The following is a 23,449-nucleotide window of genomic DNA, read 5'->3' on the forward strand; positions in this document are numbered from 1 at the left end:
GCCTGTGAGATACGGGGAGGATATAGTCTGGTCAAAACCGAACGCTTTGGATGCTGTAATGCACACCGTGGTTGGAGGCCAAAAGGCTCTCATCCCCAAAACACCGTACCAACAGTGACGTTTGGAGGTGTGAACATCATAGTGTGAGGCTGTTCTTCAGCGTGCGACACTGGCACGTGTCATAATCAACGTTCCCTCTAATGTTTCACGTGTCTGAACACACAAACTCCCTGAGCGTCCCCTTGGACCACTGTGAGCAACAGCAGACGTGTGCACTGTGGTCACACCAGCATCCAATCCATCCAAGTTACATGTTTATTAAAGTAATCAAATTACAGCATTTATGTTAGACTACTTTTAATTAACTGCTTTAGCCCACTTACAATGAAAATTATAAAAATCTTGTTCCTGTCCTGTGCAGCATTTTAACACTATTGGAAGGAAAAATAACTTCAACTCCAATTTTGAAAACACAACTTTCTTTCTTTTATTAAATAAAGCTCTGACTGTATTCTGAGTCTGTGGTCTGGGAGAGAGTCTGTAACTCTGTCTGCAAAATACAGTAAATAATGACCAATGTTGGGCAGTTAATTATATAGTTACTACTTCAAAAAAGTTACTGAGTTATGCAAACAACAAAGTGTTTTGCAGCTGTTTACCTAAAAATGCAGCCAAGGTGTTTTTTAATAAACATTTCAAACTATTTACAGAACAATCAGCTGTTCTGCATCAAATCTGATGCCACACAAATTATTTGTGCCGCTCCAAAAAATAATTTCTGTCCACTATGAGATGAAGGAGAACAACAGCCTGATACCTGCAGGCCTGACAGCAGCAGATGTGTCACTGCTGTAACACCTGTAACACTCAGCAGGCGCCTCATTGACACACACAACAACACTATTGACTACACTACACACTAACTATACACTAACTACACACTAACTACACACTAACTACACACTAACTATACACTAACTACACACTAACTACACACTGACTACACACTGACTACACACTGACTACACACTGACTACACACTGACTACACACTGACTACACACTAACTACACACTGACTACACTACACACTAACTACACACTAACTACACACTAACTACACACTGACTACACACTGACTACACACTAACTACACACTGACTACACACTGACTACACACTGACTACACACTGACTACACACTGACTACACACTGACTACACACTGACTACACACTGACTACACACTAACTACACACTAACTACACACTGACTACACACTAACTACACACTGACTACACACTAACTACACACTGACTACACACTGACTATACACTAACTACACACTGACTACACACTGACTACACACTGACTATACACTAACTACACACTGACTACACACTGACTACACACTAACTACACACTGACTACACACTGACTACACACTAACTACACACTAACTATACACTGACTACACACTGACTACACACTGACTACACACTAACTACACACTGACTACACACTGACTATACACTAACTACACACTAACTACACACTGACTACACACTGACTACACACTGACTACACACTAACTACACACTGACTACACACTGACTACACACTGACTACACACTAACTACACACTGACTACACACTGACTACACACTGACTACACACTAACTACACACTAACTACACACTGACTACACACTGACTACACACTAACTACACACTGACTACACACTGACTACACACTGACTACACACTAACTACACACTGACTACACACTAACTACACACTGACTACACACTGACTATACACTAACTACACACTGACTACACACTGACTACACACTGACTACACACTAACTACACACTGACTACACACTAACTACACACTGACTACACACTGACTACACACTAACTACACACTGACTACACACTGACTACACACTAACTACACACTGACTACACACTGACTACACACTAACTACACACTGACTACACACTGACTACACACTAACTACACACTGACTACACACTGACTACACACTAACTACACACTGACTACACACTAACTACACACTAACTACACACTGACTACACACTGACTACACACTGACTACACACTAACTACACACTAACTACACACTGACTACACACTAACTACACACTAACTACACACTAACTACACAGTAACTACACACTAACTACACACTAACTACACACTGACTACACACTGACTACACACTAACTACACACTAACTACACACTGACTACACACTGACTACACACTAACTACACACTGACTACACACTGACTACACACTAACTACACACTGACTACACACTAACTACACACTAACTACACACTAACTACACACTGACTACACACTAACTACACACTGACTACACACTGACTACACACTGACTACACACTGACTACACACTGACTACACACTAACTACACACTGACTACACACTGACTACACACTAACTACACACTGACTACACACTAACTACACACTAACTACACACTAACTACACACTGACTACACACTAACTACACACTGACTACACACTAACTACACACTGACTACACACTGACTACACACTGACTACACACTGACTACACACTGACTACACACTAACTACACACTGACTACACACTGACTACACACTAACTACACACTGACTACACACTGACTACACACTGACTACACACTAACTACACACTAACTATACACTGACTACACACTGACTACACACTGACTACACACTAACTACACACTAACTATACACTGACTACACACTGACTACACACTGACTACACACTAACTACACACTGACTACACACTGACTACACACTGACTACACACTGACTACACACTGACTACACACTAACTACACACTGACTACACACTGACTACACACTGACTACACACTGACTACACACTGACTACACACTAACTACACACTGACTACACACTGACTACACACTGACTACACACTAACTACACACTAACTACACACTAACTACACACTGACTACACACTAAGATTTGTGCTAAACGTCTCAAATCTCTCACATCTCAAACACGCAGTCACTCCTAAAACTTCCCCCGTCCTAAACAACTAAAGGCCATGTTGCCATATCATTCTTTGATTGGTCCACATGGTACATTTTTCCACCAATAGGAAAGGCTGGGAGTTTTGGTGTTTTTGCTCACAGGCTTTCGAGCGTTTTCCTTATAAAACGCCGTTTTTACCGTTTCTTCCTGCAGTAAATATAAACAACGACAGTATTCAGGAAGAAAACCAAACATTGCAGATATTTTATCATAACTCTGGTTTTACGTGGCCGATCAACACAATTTAAAAACTGGTATAAAGTCCAAACTTTGTCCGTCAGTTGTTCCGTCTGTCCTGCTCACATCTCCAATGGTTGTACACGTTGTCATTAACGTGGCTTCACTCCACATCAGCCGCTTTGCTAAAACACCGGCACATAAGGACGCTGTCATAGCCTGTCAGCCACGTTGATTAGCTGCGTATATACGAATGTGAATCGCATCATTGGCTGGACTTTGGGATAAGGTGGCATCGTTCTGATCCCACACGGGAGCAGCCAGTCACTGACTCACACTGCAAACAGAATTGTGTTAGGATGCCTGGGTCGTTGACCCAGGGTTTTGAGTTTATTGTATTATTTATCATTTCTATTCTTTGGTTTCTTCGTTAGAGTTCTGTCTTATGGTTTATGTCTCTGTGTAATCCTTAGTTGCTATATCCTCGTGTCCAGTCAGTGTCTGTCTGCCCTGGTCCCATGTCTTTGTTCCCTTTGTTGTAGTGCCTGCATGTGAGTCTGTGTCTTTAGTCCAGTCTGTGTTATGTTTCCTGTTTTATTTTGAAGGTCCATGTCTGATGTTAATGTATCTGGTTTTGCTTCCTTTGTCTCGTCAGGCCTGATTTGCCCCAGCTGTGTTTCCCTCCTGTTACCCATTCCCTGATTGCTCCCTCTGTGTATTTAAGCCCTGTGTTTCAGTTTGTCCGTGTTGGGATCTACCCTTATCTTGCTGTGTGTTCTGTCAGGCTTCTGGTGTAAGTTTATTTTGATATATCCAGTTATGCTGCATTTGAGTTTAGCATTAAAGCTGTTTTGAGTTCAAGTTTTGCCTCCGAGTGTCGGCACCTTGGGTCCTATTCCTGCCTGCACACAGCTGTTCATAAAAAATTGTTAAAGTTTTAATTTCAATTCAGGTTAAAAAAAATTTGTGTGCGCAACGCAGATTTTCTGTACACAGAGACCAGCAGTGCGCAATTACGCACGCGTGCAGCTTAGAGGGAACATTGGTCATTATGTATATTATGGCCTGTATTTATATAGCGCTTTACTAGTCCCTAAGGACCCCAAAGCGCTTTACATATCCAGTCATCCACCCATTCATTCACACATTCACACACTGGCGATGGCAGCTACATCGTAGCCACAGCCACCCTGGGGCGCACTGACAGAGGCGAGGCTGCCGGACACTGGCGCCACCGGGCCCTCTGACCACCACCAGTAGGCAACGGGTGAAGTGTCTTGCCCAAGGATATTTGGCATGAAGCCAGGAGGCAACCTGGGATCAAACCACCGATCTTATGATTAGTGGCTGACCTGCTCTGCCACCTGAGCTACCCATTATTATTGTATATTAATAATAAAAATGAAGGGATGATTAATGGAAGAATGTACTGAGACAATCTTGATAAAAATCTGCTGCCAGGATGATGAAGCTGAAACAATGATGGGCATTTCAGTGATCCCAAACACATCCAAGGGAACGCTCAGCTGGTTTTACAGAAAGAAAATAAAGCATGGCCCAGCCAATCAACTCCAACTGAAACTCTGTGGAAGGACTGAAGCTTGGGGTTTATAGGACTGTTTATGTGGCCGAATGGGCCGAAATCACACCTGAGCAATGCATGTGCATCGTGTTACCAGCATCTGGTGAGAGTTTCAGGTCAGAGGCACCTTTAGAAATGCATTTACTTAGAAACTTAAAGACGTGTATAGTACCTGTTTTACCTGCTGTACACATGACTGTGTGGCGGGCGTGGTTGTGGTCAATCCAAGGTGCAGGCACCTGCCGTGCCCCAGCCGCTCCCACCTGAGGAGTGGGTATGGTCGCTGAGGCAGGCTGCACCTTGGCTGGTCGCACCCTGGGGGCCTGCACGGGGGCCTGAACAGTCCGGACCTCCTCCACACCCACGCCACCGGGGGACGCTGGTGGGGTGGTGTCGGCCAGGACTGGATCCGAGCTGCCAGATTCTTAATCACCTCCATATGGTGCTCGGTCTGGTCCTGCAGCGTGACACCGCTGCCTGCTCCTGTTGCTGCCTGTCCTGGGTTTCGGCACCACTTAAGTGAATGCACAGCAGACCTGACCACATGTCCATGCTTTCCAGCATCTTTTATTCGCCACACGATTTACGCACACGGTTGCTGTACACACACAGTGGCCGCAGCTCTCCCACTGCCAGCCGTACTCGCATCAACAATAAACCCCACACTCAGGACCAAGTACCATTTATGCAGGTCGGCGTGATGAACCGATGCAGCTCCAGTGCGTCAGCTCCCAATGCAGCCGTGCCACAACCACGCCTGCCAACGTCTGTCTATTAAAAATGAAGCCTAACAGATGGGTTGTGTCTCTCTGAGGAGATTAGTAAGTGAAAATAAAAAGGTTTCACTTAAATAGGAATATTTATTGATGATGACTTTAGGCACCAAATATCATTCATGGGTCTGCAGGTGACTGGCAGCTCCAGCTGTCATCCATGATGTGTGTTCTTGCTGCTGAGCATGACTTATTGGTCCCATTGCTCCCAGTAGATTATTCGGACCTACTCAACTCACGGTGCACGCAGTATAACAAACCACAGTGGGCAGCCTCTGTGTACAGAGAATTTAATGTAATATGATAAGTGCACTGGAGACTTGATCATTCAGCTGATTCTTCTGTCAGCTTGAATTCTTTAATGAAAGCACCATCTGCTCTCCCTTGTGTGATGCAGGTTGCCATGATGATGAGCGTGTATCACGTCGCATTGTGTGTCGCAGCTTTGTAAATCAAGTATTAGAGCTCCAGGCGTAGTGGCCGTCCGATGAAGATGGACTCTTATCTAAATGCCAGTTCAAATAACATGCATATTGGTCAATATGACGGTTATTGTTGACTGTTCCTTGTAAGTGCTGATTCATGATGCATGATGTAAACTGAAGACTGGGCAGGGCTGACATTTGGCTTTAGATAAGGCTTTTTCAAAACAACCACAGTTATCATTTTTATTATCATTTATTTGTCTGTTTTGTGCATTAGTTTAAATTGTCAAGCGACACAAATTCAGTGCAGAGATGAACTGTTGAACTATGGTTGAACTGTGAAAGCTACACGGTTGTTTTACTATCAAAATGAGTAAAAACTGACAATCCTGCCTCCGAAGCAGTTAGCAGCAAACTATACTTGAACCTCAGGTGACCAAGCTCTTATATACAACAAGTATAACTGGTCGTTTATGCTCCCATTATTATTTTATGCAGGAATACTGTTTTATCACCCCTATACTTTATCTGTGACAGATATTCTAACATTTAAAAATTCTGTTAACATTGTTTCACCGATTACGTTCATAATTTTTGTGGACAGATTGTCTCGGGGCAGCCTGAGGCTGAAGGTGTTGTGTTTCGTGGCCATATGATCTCATGTCTGATGTATGCAGGTGATGTGTGTAGCGGCCAGAATGAGAATTAGCACGTTTGAGATCATCGTCCTCAGACAGAAAAATTCCCCGTGCCATCTCCGTGTTGGTGTCCGAGGCAGAAGAGTTCAAGTATCTGGAGGACGCTCACAAGTATGAAAAGGATAAATGGGAAATGACGGCGAGATTGGACACTGTAATGGTCTGGTGTGGTGAAGAGAGAGCTGTGTGTGAAAGTGTTCTCACTCTCACATAAGGCCACAAGTAGCAAGTGAGGCCACATGGGCTGTGACAACAAACAACGAGGTCTTCATTGTTGGACCGTTTTTTAAATCCTTTATTTCCAGGCTTATTTCAAATATTTTATGCGTGAACCCTTAAAATGAGAAAAGTTAAAATGAGATGCCCTATAACAGAATAATTAGAAGGTAATTTAAAAAACAGAAGTTGCTATAAAATCAAAGAAATATATTTCTCACAACTTCAGTCACCCTGACTATGCCAGTGGGCCAATTCATGGAAAAAAGAGAGAAATTCTTGTTTGTGTTGTTGCTCGAAAATGTCAAAACGTGATTCCGTGGATGCACCACCCACAGACATCTTATTTGGGTGTTGGTGGGTCTTTGAAGAGGCTCCACCTGGAGTCTCCATAGTTCTCCTGGGAGACTTTAACAATTTGACAGAGACCTGGAGATCCATGATGGAAGGAAGAGTCTTGAGTTCTGTGCTAGGCATGGGTTGGCCATAACAAACACCATGCTCAAGCACAAGATGTGCATAGTGTACATGGCAATGATCGACTTTGCTGTTGTATCATCTGATAAGAGCAGACCTGTTATTTGATCACTGCCTAGTGAGTTAAATCAAAGGGCAGGGCGGCTGCTAGACGAAGCTGAAGCTGAAGAAAGCAGCGACAGTATTAAAGGGCCAAAAGGACGTCAGCAGAGGAGGTCACAGAAGAGGACTTTTGGGAGCCCTGTTCTGGCAAGCTCTCCGTGGACTCAGGAAGGGAAACCAGGGCTTGGCTCAAGCTGTGCTCAGCCAGAGGGAAGAACTGGTGACCCAGATTTGGGATATTGTTTAGCAGTGGAAAAAGGACTTTGATGATCCGAGGCAAAACTTCCAGTATAGAGAAGGCAGAGCCTGAAAACTCATGGGAAGCCACATCTATCACGCTGACAGAGGTCGCTGCGTTAGTTAAGAAGCTCCCTGGTAGCAGCGCTGGTCGAGATTCACTTTGAGAGTCACTGTTTCACTGTAATGGAGAGAGTCAAAATATCAATCTAAATTGCAGACAAAGCACATTACAGTTGCATGTTATTCAATGAAATGAAATAAAATTCAGTGATGTCCTATAACCCAACAACTACAATCAATCAATTACAAATACTCCGTGTTCATAAAGCACACCTGTCCACAGACTTCATTTCTTCCATTCCAACCTCCCCACCTCCATGGCCAGACCAGAAAGTCAATGAAAAACATTGTAGACCACAAGAAGCAAGAAGCTTGGTGAAAAAGTGACAACTGTGACAACAGAGATGCAAGAAAAATAGACTTTAAATTGCTTTTGGTTTGACTCCATACAAAATCTTGCCTCATGGGGTGAGGATGATGAGAAAGGTCAGGGATCAGCACGAAACCGCTTGGGTGGAGCCTGATCAGTGATCCCAATGATGGCAGTTGGGACTACAACCAAAAACTGATAACACACTACGCCTTAATGAATTGAAATCTTGCAGCATCCACCAGGTCATGTGCCTAAGAAAGCTCAGGTATAGGCCCAACTTAAACTTTCCAGTGAATATTCAAATGACTCAGAGAAGCCATGACGGAGTGGCCGAGCCAGTCTCCAGACCTCAGGTCTGTAGGTGCAGAGAGCTGAAGCTTCAAGTGTCCAAGCGACAGCCAAGAAACCTGAAAGATTTCATTCCTATAAAGAGGAGTGGGCCAGATTCTCGCTGAGATGTTCGCAAACCTAGAGACCAACTACAAGAAACGTCTTACCACTGTGCTTGTCAACACGGTTTCTCCAAAAGTAGTAATGATACTCAAATTATGACTTTGGTATCATTATTTTTTTGTGGATTTTTGGTTGATATACAGTTTGAACTTACGTTAAAAGTTAGAGACTGTTCATTTCTTGGTAAGTGAGCAAACTTTTAAGTTATAGGGTGAGGAGCTCAGACATCCAGAGGGATCTTAGAGTATAGCTGCTGCTCCTGTGTGTTAATAGGTGGGTTTGGTAAGGATGCTTCCTGAGTACTTCCCTTGGGAGACTTTCCAGGTAAGTGGAAGATAACAGATGGATGGACAGTTGCAAGTAGAAACATGTAGCGGTGGTCATAAATTACTGCACTTGGACACTTGATGATTGATTGATTTTTGTGCTGGTAGTCAACTCAGACACAGAAAAGGAGCTACTGACCAAACCAAAACGAGACCCGGGCTACTGAACTTGCCAAAAGAATAATTAGCTGGACTACAGTACAAGGAAATGAATTAAGGTGTGACCAAACTACACTTTGATAGTGACCGTGCTTATGACAGTAATGGCATGTTTACATTTCAGCACTTGTAAAAGTTGGCATGAATGTTAATGTAAACAAACCTGGAAATGCATTGTATGATTTTGTGCTGCTCTGTTAGCTAAACACCACTGCAACGGCTTTAAGTGTGTGCAGCAAACCTTTGATCCAGACTTTCATGCAGCTTCAGTTTCTGTCAGCTGGGTCTGGTTTGAAGGACGCATGTGGTGACGGTACATTACAGATAGAAAACTTGTTTAAAAGTGGAGCACGGTGATGCACGAGCATGCTTTTCATTTATTTTGTGTCTCTTGCGTATCCGTTACCCTCTGCCTAAAGGTTTTACAAGGTAATTACACTGGAAGAAAATAAGGAAAACTAACTAATAACAGACAATGAAGATAATGAAGGGAAATTAAAATGCTCAGCAGTTAAAATCTGCAATTCTCCAGTTCAATGCTGAGAGAACAAGGTTACAAGTTCAGACAGCTGAACTTTTATATAAAAGTATAAAGGAAATAAAAATGGACAATGAAATGCCTCATTTAGTACTCGTCAGTAACTATCAGTTAATCTGGTCCTTGGATGATAGCAGCGAGGAAGTGTACAGCATGTGCCCTATTACAGGCCTATTTCCTGTTTCCTGCCTTACCTCAGGATTCTGAACACATACATGTAAGTCACATCTCGTTCTTTATAGCCACTCTGTTTTCCCTCTGTTGTTGCCTCAGATGTGTCTGTGGCCTGGCTGTAAGTGACAGGTGGTCGAGCAGGTCACCTACTAACTGGAAGGTTGGTGGTTCAATCCCAGTCTGCTCCAGTCTGCATGCCAAATATGACCATGTTGCTCTCCGATGCATCCATCGGAGTGTGAATGTTAGATAGGAAGCAGCATAGAAAAAAACGTGAATGTGCAAGTTGTGTAAAACGCTTTGAGTGCTCAGAGTAAGAACCAGCATTTCAGAGTGATGGTACCTGATGTAGTGTTGGTTTGTTAGTGTGTCTATCTGGACATTTTGGAGAAGAAATTATTTTTAACACCAACAGTAATAAGGTTGAATAAGATAAACACCATCAGTAGTCACACAGTGTGAGGCTTTTTGGTGTCCACTTCCATGTTACACCCAAACTGAAAGTAATTCATGGAAATCTATCGAATCCTTAATTCAGACTTCAGATTGTGGAAAAGCAGCAGTACTTACCTTCACCAAAGGTTCTCCATAAACAAGGACTGATGCTGAAACCATACCACAGCACAGGAGTTACGATTTTATCACGTTTTTAAGGCTCTAATCAATTCATAAGGGTCTGATTGTTATAGCTGATAAATATACACATATTCACAAAGGCTTATTTAGGATTGTAAACAAGACCCGTCGTCTTCAGAAAACGACTCTGTCGTCATCCGCAGGAGGAAAAACGCAGCCTCAAAGCAGTGCAAACCCTTGAATAAACCTAGCTTCCAAGCAAACAGAGTTCAGTGAGCTTGCAGTTGTAAGATGTGACATCTGTAAAGGACAGCATGCACTGACTACGGTTTCACTTTGTGACCGGAGATCACATGATTGTGATTTGACTGCAGCTGCGGCTCAAATCTGATTACAACAGACAGAAGCTGCTTTCATCTGAAACTCGATGACTTTGGTGACATTTGAGTTTCATTCATCTTTGTGTTCGACTGTATTGGCCTAACTGTGGGTGATTCTGTCTTGGTCTGGATTTTCCCAAACCTGGTCTCCATCAGCCCAGTCAAGCTGAAGCACAACACATGCGATCTTTAAATCCACCATACGTATTGAAGCCATTTGTATAGCATGTCGTGTCCCTACCCGAGCGTTTTTACTTTTCTGACTTCAGTTATCTGATGAAAGTACAGCTATGAGAGAATTTCACATTTATTTATGGTGTTTGTGTAGCACTCTGTACACAACCTGGTGCACAACCTGACACTCAGAGAAACAAAAGGCTACAGTTTAAATTGATGATCGTCACAACTTGGTGCATTTTCATCAAGCAAAAGACAAAAGGTTGATTCTTTCAGGACCTCAGTTTAGTTGTTCCAGGAAACTCAAGAGTAAAAATCAGTACCTGCACATGTACTTCAAGCAGAGAAATATGAGAAATACCATCGCTCCATCCCGGTAGCAGTGCTTCTGTCTTTTCAAAAGCAGGTAGAAAAAGTGTCTAGTAGGCTGTTCTGCTCTCAGCTAATGCAGCTAATGCTGCCTGCAGTGGAAGTCGGGACAGTAATGTGCAGAAATTGTAATTATAGAAAGTCATAAAGAGCACTGAGCTGTATCAACTCTGTATCCTTTTCACCATCTGTGGACCTCCTGTCTGATGGCATCAGGTTGTCTCAAACGCTTCCTCTGAAGAGTGCCGAACATGTGACTGTCGAATGAAGACTATGCATTTCCTCGTGCAGCATCGTGTTTTTAAAAAATGTGTGATGTTACTTACACAGCAACATCACACCATAACCCTCCACCATTAATGCTCATTCTAATGGAGACCGCTGCTTAACACAACCTATTAGTTTCAAGCACATAATGAATTGAAGTGCAGATTGTATACAGGGCCTGACCAAAAGATGTTACCACCACACGTAACCTCAGATTCCAGGCACCTACCACCCAGGGAACAAACACTCAGGTATTCCTGTTTGCATCCAGACCTTTGAGATGGTCCTCAGGAATACCCACACAGTGAGTGTTAATCTGACCTCTGCTTGACTTCAGTTTTTATTCATTTCTTTTTAGTTATAATGTGTTGAAGCCTGCATCCTGACCTGTTCATGATAATATTTGCATCCTCCAATCGTTTTATTAACCTTGAAGATATTTCATGCTGACACTTTTTTATCGGCTGTGCAAGTGTCAGGTGTAGCACAGTGACAGTACGTGAGGTTTGATCGGCGTGCAGTGAGAGGATACGTGCTTATGTGAGCAGAGAGCGGCCCTCCATGTTCTTATCAGTCCAATCTCAATCAGGTGGAGTCCTCTTGTTGTGGCTTCAGCTACAGGAAAGTGTGATGCATATGTGGCCTCCTGAGGACAGCTGCTCAAGGACATTCAGCTTCCTGCTTTCTCGTCTTACTGTAGCAAGTTACAGTTTCAGCTGCACCCTGGTCAGGTACAGTAACAGCCAGATAGCGTGCTGCACTGTGCACTGTGGATGTGCTGCTGTGGCTTTGATTCATTTATTTATTATTCATTTTTCAATAAACCGCTGCACTGACAGTTGTTTATCAGACTCAGCATCAGATGTATCGCCCAGTGAAAAGACAAGAGACATTATCTGAATTTTAAAAGCCAAGTAGTGAAGTTAACATTCTGTGTGGGTCGTCCTTGTTGGTCTCGTTGGCTGTTAAGCCTCTCACCACAACCCTGTGAGTCATTCTAGCATTAAAAGCTCAAAGGATGAATCATCCTGTCAGTGTAAAACATTTAATCCCTGAGATATTTTAATATAGCAGTACATCTAAGTTTCTTTACATGATAACGATGTAAAAGTTAGCTCATCCCCCAGTTTTGTTAATTAACTGTGAGACCACAAGAATAAAAACATACATTTTATAGTAGATGATGGAAAAACAAAAGCTTGTCTCTCGTCTCAGTGTTTGTCTTTCTCTTCTGTGGTGTCGTGTGGACGGCAAAGTCAGGCAGAGTCTTTATCGTCACAGAAAGCTGTGAAACGTGCAGGATGGATTGGAGTCTTGGCCAAACCAATTCTGGGCCCCGGGCCTTATGTTGGACACCATGATTGTGATGATGTCACATGATCTTTGTTGGCACATGAAGTTGTTGCATGAGTGCAGTTGTTTTAAGTGCTGCATGCATTATAAACACCTATTTTACACAAAGGAGCATCAGTGCAAATAAGAACTGCTACTAAGAGTAACCTTTAGCTGACAAACAGTGAAACAAGGACGTTGCAGCAGAGTTGAACGCCTGGTGTGTGCAGTGTGTTGTTTGTGTGTTGGATGCACACTAACAAAACCTCAGAGGGAAAGAAATGATACCTGGACCCTGAGACGTAACATGAGCATGTAACCACTAGATGTCATCCTGCACAGAGGACGAGAACTGAGAGCTGGCAGCCTGTGCAGTTTCGTTTAATCTAACATTGGGTGATCACTCCTGTACACTTTATGTTTTTAAAATGACGAGCTGTGAGGAAAAGACGCTGTTCAGAGATGTGTGTGAAGCTGCTCTGTTAGATAAAGAATGACTGAGCGTTTGTTTCTGTGTTTGGGTAGGTAGGAACCCAGAGGTCTGATGAGGCTCTGAGGATGACGTCTTTGCCTTGAAGCCCCACCAGTATGTCAGGTAAGGCTCACACTGCCAGCTTCACTCCAAATATGATGGAACCTAAAGAAAAGTCTTATTATTCTCTATTTTTGAGTTGGTGTGAAAGTTGATGTGAAAACTAAAAAAACAGCAAATACTCTGTTTTACTGGTTAATTCTGATCGGGGAAACAACACTGAGCAAAGTACAAGCGCACAGGTTAGCACTGTTGTAACGCGAGTAATCCAACGCCGAGTGCTTTCAGAACACTGTGTTAGACAACAGAAGTAAAGAAACATATGTGACTTGCTACACAGTAACCAGCAGAATGACTTTGTGTCACCACTTCTCACTGAGCCGGTTTGACATCAGGACCTCTGCTTCACAGTTTATTTGTCAGCTGCTCGGCAACGAGGTCAGAAATGAAGTGTGAGGTTTGCTGTGGCACCCAACAGTTTCTGCACATAATCTGACAGCAGTCAGTCATTCAGCCTGGTGTTAAACAACTGAGATAATAAACCATTAACTCCTCAACAGTTCTTTAAAAATCAGTTTTTACTGCAGTTCAGGATCAAATTAGTAGTGTGCAACTCCATTAAGCTAATATTTGCTTTAACATGTACAGTATGACAGAGTTGAGTCCGATGTGCAGATCCAGGACAGACTGCATGATGGTGCTACAAGCTGTGGAAGCAGAGAGGAAGCAAAAGGGAGTCGAGACCTAATAATAAGTTTAAGTGTTTGAATTATGACCATCCTTTTACAAGAAGGGATTTGGAAAGTACAACAAATGAATTTGCACCAATAGGAACTTGATTCGTATCATAGCTGCAGTTAAAACTGCTGCTGCGTTACCATGAAACTCAACTTTTCTAAAACCTATTTTTAAACTGCATTTTCATATTACGATAGCAAAGAAACAGAAACAAGCACATAACAAATGCTAGTGAAGAAGAAATCACCAGATATCAGTATTGGTCTTAGAAATAATCCACTTTTTCCATTTCCTGACCTGTTATTAAATGATTGCTCAGCCAGTTTTTCCCTCGACTGTAGCTGTCGGCTTTAAAAACATGGTCAGGTCTCAATAATCAGCTTGTAAAGATAACCTAACATTTTAACCTGGTAGCTGTAACTGACAGAAGATGCTCACACTCGTAGCAGGGAGGCCCCTTCGAGCAGCAGGACTGATGCAGTGTTTGTTGGCAGAGATCAGTGACCAGTGCAAAACCCCGACCACTGCATGTCACACTCTACACTTTGGTTGGACAGTGATAGTCTGCCCTCACCACCAGAGGTCCACGTTGTCTTAGAGTGATAACAATGTTTTAATCAAGGTGATCAGTGTTAAACTGTGAAAAGGTCTCAGCTTGAGCCTGATGGCAAAATCAGCTCTTTTCCACACACACACATATTAACCATTCATTTCTATAACATGGTTCATCCCTGTTCACACACACAGCAGCACCACTTCATTCGGCCAAATCGAAGCATCAAAAAGGCAAAGAAATGTGAAGATGGCAGGACGCTGCACGCAGCCATGCTGCCCTATATTAAACAGCCAAGACAGGATGTAGCTCTGCATTTATTTACTTAACTAGCAAATTGGGCATCAGTGAGGTCAGCGGGGCTGGAATTGGATTTAACCAGCCTGGGCGACCTCAGTGACCTGGCCATCCCTACATAGCCGACAGACTTACACTCACATGTTATCACACTGACAAAATGAACTTAAGCTTTCATTCACCATGTAAGCTCCAAGGGGACAACGACTGCTTTGGTATCTGAGATGCTGTTTTAGTTTTTACATGAACCTGCTGCTCTGTTGGAACAACTTCTGAAAGCTTTTAAGTTCATGTACGAAGCAGAGCAGCATTAGCTTCTCTCTCTCTCAGCTGTTTTATGACAACGTCGCTTGTGTTTTTTAAAGTGCCTCTCCCATCTATTTTAGAGCCAGCAGAAAAATGCTCCCCCCGCTGGAAAGATGAGGCCATTCAAAATGGTAATATTTCTCCTCCCTCTCTACACTGCTGTTTCCTTCTTCTGTCAGCATGGCGCAGCTTTGGATTTGTTAAGGAAAAACTTCGAAAGGGCTTCAAAAACTGGAATTATTTGATTTAAGAACATTTTTGTGTAGATTCAGTTCAAAATAAATCATATCCCAGTCGTTTCAGTTTCACCGATGTTGGGAAGCTGCAGACATCACGTTACAACACGTAGAGTAACTGAACTCAGACGTTTAAACATCAGCTCATTTAGAGTTTGCTTTCAAAAAGTGGGACATTCACTTATTGTAATAATAATAACAATAATAATAAAGAGGAAAGAGGTTCAAAATGTATAAGTAAGTAAAGCTTTATTTGCACCTTTAACCCTTTAGAGCCGGTCGGAGCGGACACGCTCAATTTTGTGTAACTATTTTTAAATCCCGGTAGCTCTGCAACCACGTAAGCTAGCGCAATAATTTGTTTTGCATATGAAACCGGAGGAGTTGTACTTACATCTGATGCCATCAGCTTGTCCTCGGTCACGGTTTCCTTCCACATATAGCTTTGCAAAAACAGCATAAAAAGCACTTGCAGCAACAAAAACATAATATTCCAGAAACACGCTTTGCCGATCCATCAGCTGTTCGTAACACTTCCTACTTGGAATAGACGTCAGCGCAAACTTTCGCACGTCCGCCATTACCTGCCCGAAACCGGAAGTGACGTCATTTTCGTGGAAATGTAGTTTTTTACCATCAGGGCCTCAGGGCCTATACTGGTGTTTTTAAAAGTTATGTTTGACTTTATGACTTTCTGTGTCGTTTCTGGGATGCTGAGGACTCATATTGCACTGCTGGAAATAGTTTATTTTGATGCATATGCTGCTTTTTTGCAAATTTGCAGTATAATATTTATTTCCGTTTTTCCTGCAGTATATAAAAATTGGTGTATTTCAAAAATAGAACTATGAAGACACTCAAAATAAATTTCCTGTGGTAGGAAACTATTTTGTGAAACTTTTTTGTATTTACAGTTTTGAGGGATGAGCCTCTTAAATTTCTCTAACTAGAAATATATGTTAAAAAAGCAAAAATGATTTTACATTTTTTGGTAGTTTATTGCACTTTTTTGCAATTTATGTAATTACTATGGACTTAATGAATACATATTATTAAAATATGGGCTATAACAGTTGTATTGATGTATAGCAACTTGAAATGTTCCCAAAAATGGCTCCACACCATGTAAAAATATGATATAAGCTCTGGCGGACTTGGTTCTGTGGTAGGTCTTAAAGGGTTAACCAGAACCCTGAAAACAAAGGTCAGTCGAACACAAGTCTAAAAAGCTGACTCTCAGCTGTGTGGGAGAGCCCACAGAGGGAGAGATTCTGGGGTCACTGTTACTCCTTCATTTTCAGCGTAATGCACAGCCCTGATCACATGACCCAGGGACCTGCTGAGCACATACTCAGATGTGTGCAGGTTCTTTTCCATGCAGAGCTCTAAAAGTGATATGTGAGGACGAAGAAGCCTCGCCGCAGCATGCTGGAGACATTTGGCTTAGACTAGTGAACAGTGAATTACAGTGTTGAAATATATGCACCAATAACAGTTTACAGTTCAGAGTGTGACACTGTGGGATTAACTTGGCAATATTTCTTAAGTGGTTTAAAAACAAGAGTGAAGCAGAGATTTGACACGAGCATCAATGTAAAAGTGTGAAGTTACCCGGAGACAGAGGGTTTAGCAGACGTATGCAAGGGGACCAAAGGTTTCTATTACCTTAGACACAAATCTGTCAGGAGCACAAACTTCTGTCGGAGAAAGCTGTCAGCCATCCAAGCTTTAATAGAGTCTAAGCAGCTATGCAGGATCTGTAGCTTGGAATCATCTTGGGGCTTAAGGAGTGATAAGAAATGTCCTTAAAAGGTGACAGGGTTGCATAAGTGCACATAGCAAACCTATAAAGATCCCATAATTATTATTATATTCAGAAGGAGCTTTCCTTCCTGAGACAGTGCTGACCACATTCTGCACATATACCAACACCGTGGTTCCACAGCACTGCAGCCCTGTCACCCACTGAAAGCTGAAGAAGTCAACCCCGAACTGCTGCACAGATGAAATGCTGTGTCAGCAACTATGAGAACACATTTGGCTCTTAAAGTGTCTCCTTACAGAATGCTGTTCAATAAGTGATAAGGTGTGTGTGTGTGTGTGTGTGTGTGTGTGTGTGTGTGTGTGTGTGTGTGTGTGTGTGTTCATTGTTCACATATCAGGAAGTAATCCAAATCATCAGGTCATTAGCAGCTCCTAAAATCAAAAACCTCAGATGATAACAACACATGACCTATTATAATCACATGACCTATTATAATCACATGACCTATTATAATCACATGACCTATTATAATCACATGACCTATTATAATCACATGACCTATTATAATCACATGACCTATTATTATTATTATTTCTTTAATAGAAATGAAGGAAACCAGCAAAAGCCATGTGTGAAAAATAAAGTCTGCAGGAATCATTTTCTGTATGAAAGCATTTCAGTCAGGTTCAGACGTTGCCACGGCAACACATTGATTTTCCTTTCATAAGTAATTGTGTTATAGATTTGATGGTGAGTTCACTGCAATCATTCTTACCCACACTAAACGCCTGTTGCATTTATGGGACGTGGATACCAGCCTGGTTTGGTGCACCGTGCGCCTGTGACCAGATCACTTCATTACACTCTGATACTGATACAACCTTACAAGTGAAAGAGGTCTTTGTTCTTTTTAAAATTACACTTTAAACATGTTTGTAATAAAACTACAGGTAAGTGGGTGTTGTTTTGTATAAGAGTGCACTATGTTGTTGAAATATTCATTGAATATATTCAAACTGTTGCAGTTTAACACGCCTACATGGAACTTCTTTCCTTTTTTCATCCCCTCAGATCACCATCGTCTGCTCGCAGACCACCACAAGTCTTAAAAAAATTAAAAATGTAAAAAATGTACAAAAAAAGAAGAATATAATATATCCATCCATTCGCTTCCGCTTATCCTTTTCCGGGTCGCGGGGGGGGGGGGCGCTGGAGCCTATCCCAGCTGTCATAGGGAGAGAGGCGGGGTCCACCCTGGACAGGTCGCCAGTCTGTCGCAGGGCCAACACACAAGGACAGCATATATATATATATATATATATATATATATATATATATATATATATATATATATATATATATATATATATATATATATATGTAGTATATACATTGGGTGAATGTGCAGTAGTAGCAGCAAGCAGGTGAATTCTGTACATTAATATGAATAGACATCTGACTATTTTACAGGATAGACAATATAAACATATTTAAACATTAAATATCAAAAAAGCACCTCACTAAACTACACGGCGTAACTCTGCTCATAACCGTAGCACGTCGCAGCAGTGTGCTCACGTGATAGAGCGGCTGTGTGTTTGTAGCCTCGCTACCAAACCGGCATTTCATCTCTGAGGAAGTGATCCCAGAGAGAAGTAAAGCAAGTGTGTAAGTTCATCTCTGAATGTTTGTAAAGCATTCCAGCGTTAAGCTTAACAACCTATGGAGCGACTGCCTCTCTCTCTCTCCTGCTGCTACTTCAATCATGAAACTGATCAATGATCAGCTGATCGTCTCTCTTCTTTGTTTTTGCGCCATCTGTGCAGTCTGCAGTTCTGTTGAAGAAAGATGTTGACTCTGTTTAATTATTCTTGAAAAATAATTGATTTCTGTGCATTTTTTTTTTACATGTGCATTAAATTAAAGTTGATTAAGCATCATGAGGTGGAGGGCGGGGGGTGGTTCCCTATTTTATCTTTTTTGCTGGGAGTTTGCAGCCCTGTTAGTTAGGTTGTTTAATATTTCTGGTAAGTACTCTTTAAAATACCAGAGTAGGGAGGATGGAGCAGGTTTAAGTTTATTAGATTGATCAGTTTTGCTGAACTATGAAATATTTTGGGTGCAGTGTGTTTTTTACATACAGGTATAACAGAATAGCTTTAGTGTTGTTGTTTAGTTAAACTCGAGTATAAACTTCTACAAAATCCTTTCAAATTCACAGATCTGACTAAAGGTAGATGTTTCTTTCTGTAGGTACTGTGGACACAACAGAAAACAGCAGCCATGCTTTGGCTCACTCAATTAATCAAAAAAAATCTATATACATATATATTAGGAGTGCAACGATATTCGTATTGATATTGAACCGTTCGATACAGTGCTTTCGGTTCGGTACGCATATGTATGGAACAATACAACATTTGTAATTTATTTTATCAACTTTCCTTCTGACGATGTTGTCTGTGTTGAGCGCTCAGTGGATCTGCGCTTGACTACTCCGCCTAGGCTGCACTGTCGAGCGCAGATCCACTGAGCCCAGCGCAAGTTAGCAAGACAGAAGCTAAGCTCGTTGCAACATGGCAAATTGAACCTCCCCCACCCTCATTCAGATCTGGCGTTTGGAACTATTTTGGTTTTCATGTGACGGATGACCCTGAAGGTCATCTTAGCGTCAAACAGGAAGTTTTCATGATTCTTTTGGACCAAAAGGCAGAACTGATGGCGGATGGAACGAATGTTTAATTGGAAATTAGTTTGAGCGTACAGTTAAAGGACAGTTACTTTTCAGTTTCCTTTCAGAGCATTTTTCAACTAAACAGAGGAGCGGAAAGTGTAGAGCATCTGTCTGTGTGCTTCATGTGTTAAAGGACAACTCTTTAGATGGTGTTGAAGTCTGTTTAATAAGAAAAATCCCTTTTGCAGATTTAACTTTGATTGTATTCTTTCTGAATGAATAATATGAATCATCACGTTTCCATTTTTCCAAACGTAAACAAAAACAAATGACACCCCCCCCCCCCCCCCCCTCATGCATTTGTATCATGTCCTGAATGTGGAGCGTTTTAAGTTTACCTGAAATGTTTTTGTCATCTTTGTTTTCATTTTCCAGTTGTGTATTATGCAAAATCGCATTCAGTAATATTTGGCTCTTAAACTCTCTTCCCATGATGCTTTGCACACTGCCTCTCAGCAGTCGCTCCTCTCTAGACTTCTTAATAAAATCGGTGCTGGAAGCGGACACGCCTGTAAGAACAGCATTTTTTGTCTCGCCTGGAAAACCTTTTTTGGACTTTGCTGGTGATCTGCACTCGATCCCTCATAACAGGATCAGGTTGTAGAATATAAACACAACCCTACAAGTTTGTCTAAATTCTGCGATTCGTGTTCATAAACAAGGTGATATTTCTTTAACAATATGATGATTCATTCAGCAAATGTTTGCAGTTCTGGGCGTGTTGGGCGTCTAATCCTTGTGGAGTTGTGTAGAGAAGGCAATGACAGTATTTATAATGAGAAAAAAGGAAGAGCAGGATTCAAAACAAGTTCACCCACCTTATCCTAAAGTGCAGGATAATCCTCTCCAACTTTAACCTTTACTGAGGGTAGCCTTCTGTTGTTCCCCTCAGCTTACCCTGAACTTTAAGGGAAAGGTTAGCCAACTAATGTGGCCTCCTCAGGTAACAAAGAGTAGCCAGGGACAACTGGCACTGGAGATCATGTTAACTGAGGGCCCCTGGATAAAAGAGATTCCTCACACCCAAAAATTGTTAATGACCAGCTTTGAACCCCCGAGTCCTCAAACGATCAAGGGAGGGAATGTACAAAAGCCCGCCGCGGGGCCAGTGTGGTAAAGAGCCACTGCGAGCGAAGTTTGTCTCGTAGGTGCACGGCACGGAAAGTTGGGGCGTTTTTTGGTCAAAGGCCTCGCTGGTTACTTCAGCTGTTGGCAGGAATACCTCGAGTCATCCATTAGAGACCATGCTGGATCGTATTTGTACATTTGTATTTTTTACATAGGGGAGGAAAAAAGAGACAGCTGGCATTTATGTGACCACCCCGGGTAAGTAGGAAAATTCATAGAGGCTCGTAATTTACTGTAGATTTTCCTTTTTTAGTACTTGTTGTTTTCCAGATACTAAAAGTGATACACCGGGCATCTGAGTATATTGCATTTTACCATATTAACATTCTCTATTTTAATATTTTAATTTTAATAAAGACATAAGTGCTTTCAGATCTGCTACACTTGCTAGATTGTCTTCTCAAAGCTCAGTGACAAAAGTATATATTTAAAGAAATATATATATAAATATCTTAATAAATGATATTTATGTGAGTCATATGCAAATATTAAGGTTATTTTCTATTTATGCTGTTTTAATACTGCATTTAAACAGCTTTTCAGCATCTAATAAAGCTTCACTTTATGTGACTAAGACGAAGAAGACAAAGAATTGGAGATTAAAAAATGTGACAAATGAACTAAATTCGTCACTAAAAGTCCAAAACGTGGCATAGAAAAAAGCGTAGACAGTCACACCATCCACTCAGACAACAGATTGTTTCATTATTGACAGGCGTTAAACTCTGTCTGACAAATGCTTAACAGTTGTTAAGAAACTACAAACAAGATTAGTTCAGGACCAGGACATCACCTCATCAAAAAGTTAAACTGGTATCAAGCCCTCTTTGCAAGAAGATTTGCCTCATAGGACCAGCCTCTTACCAGCTGTTGCATGTTGATCACATCTACTGGTCACACACTCACACTTATTACATTAATGGAGTTGCTAATCCCACGATAAGCCTTTTTAACTGTTCTCCCAGGCAGATCAATCAAACGCTGAACACTGAAACGTATTTTTAACGGAACAAGTCAAAATGTTCAATCTTATTACACAGTCACTACTCTTTGTTTAAGTAGATAAAGCAGCTTTATAACTCACCTCCACGACAGGTATTTTTAGCTATATACTATTATTACTTATCACTTGTCTTTAAAGCCTTATTGTTGTTGTTTTTATTACTGATCTTCAGCTGATCTCAGGAGTTTTCCAACTTGCATTTTAATAAGAAATCTTTGAGTCTTACAAGTACAGCAAAGCATGTTTGACAGCAGCCTGTATTTAACGGTAACTGTTCTATCTGTTGTTCCTGTCTTTAATGAAGAACCAATTAACAATTAGAGAGCTTTCCATAAATAAACAACAATCAAGGTCAAGGTTGTCTGTTAAAAACATTCAGTCACAGAGAGGCAGACATCCAGAAGACTTTTACAGAGAAAGAGGAAAATGGTAATGAGGAAAGTTTATTAATAACACAGTAGATCGTTTTCTTTTAGCACAGCAACAAAGCTTTCTCGTATTTCCCCATGAACTCTTTACTCATGCTGGTCTTACACTAGCCAGCTTCTGTCTATAAACACACACATGTAGATGCTACAGTATATGAGGATTATTGTATGTAATGAGTTCCCTTTTTTGTACAAACTTTGTGAGTCCTGCACAAGGCATAGAAAAGTGGTTCTCTACTCCCACCACCACGTTTCAGATTAAAATGTAATAACTTTGGACATCTGTTAGTTTACCACCGTACCACCCTGAGCTTGTCTGGTTTCAGGAGCTAAGCGGGGTCGGGCCTGGTTAGTACTTGGATGGGAGACGTCTGTTACACATATTTATGTCTTGTGTGTCAGATGTATATTATTATTTCTTACCTATTTGATTAAATATAAAATTAAGTGTGAAATTTGGTACACGGTGTGGTAGTTCTTCAAGAAGGGGGATCGGAGAAAGTCTACCAGCTTTAGGGGATCGTGCTTCTCAGCCTCCCTGGGACTATGTCAGGGTACCGGAGACGAGTATCCACCTGGTACTCAAACCTCAGATTCTGGAGAAGCAGTTTTTGTCTCGGTCACAGAAACTGAGACCAGCTCTTCATCCTGTCAAGGATATTTAAGCGTGGGTGGGAGCAATGTTCCCTCTAATGTTTCACGTGTCTGAGCGAACACACAAACTCCCTGAGC

General features: G+C 41.6%; 1 protein-coding gene across 2 annotated transcripts in view; it reads left to right on the forward strand.

The window, feature by feature from the left end:
* thrb (thyroid hormone receptor beta) overlaps nucleotides 1–23,449 on the forward strand; it is a 115,114-nt gene that overhangs the window by 74,363 nt on the left and 17,302 nt on the right. For both annotated transcript variants that reach the window (XM_026155628.2, XM_026155629.2), the window contains exons 3-4: nucleotides 13,523–13,592; nucleotides 15,504–15,554. In XM_026155628.2, the coding sequence (XP_026011413.1) occupies nucleotides 13,586–13,592; nucleotides 15,504–15,554 (58 nt within the window). In that variant the 5' untranslated portion in view covers nucleotides 13,523–13,585. The remainder of the gene's footprint in view (nucleotides 1–13,522; nucleotides 13,593–15,503; nucleotides 15,555–23,449) is intronic.

Source organism: Astatotilapia calliptera, chromosome 22 (genome assembly GCF_964374335.1).
Source record: "Astatotilapia calliptera chromosome 22, fAstCal68.1, whole genome shotgun sequence".
NCBI classification, from domain to species: domain Eukaryota; kingdom Metazoa; phylum Chordata; class Actinopteri; order Cichliformes; family Cichlidae; genus Astatotilapia; species Astatotilapia calliptera.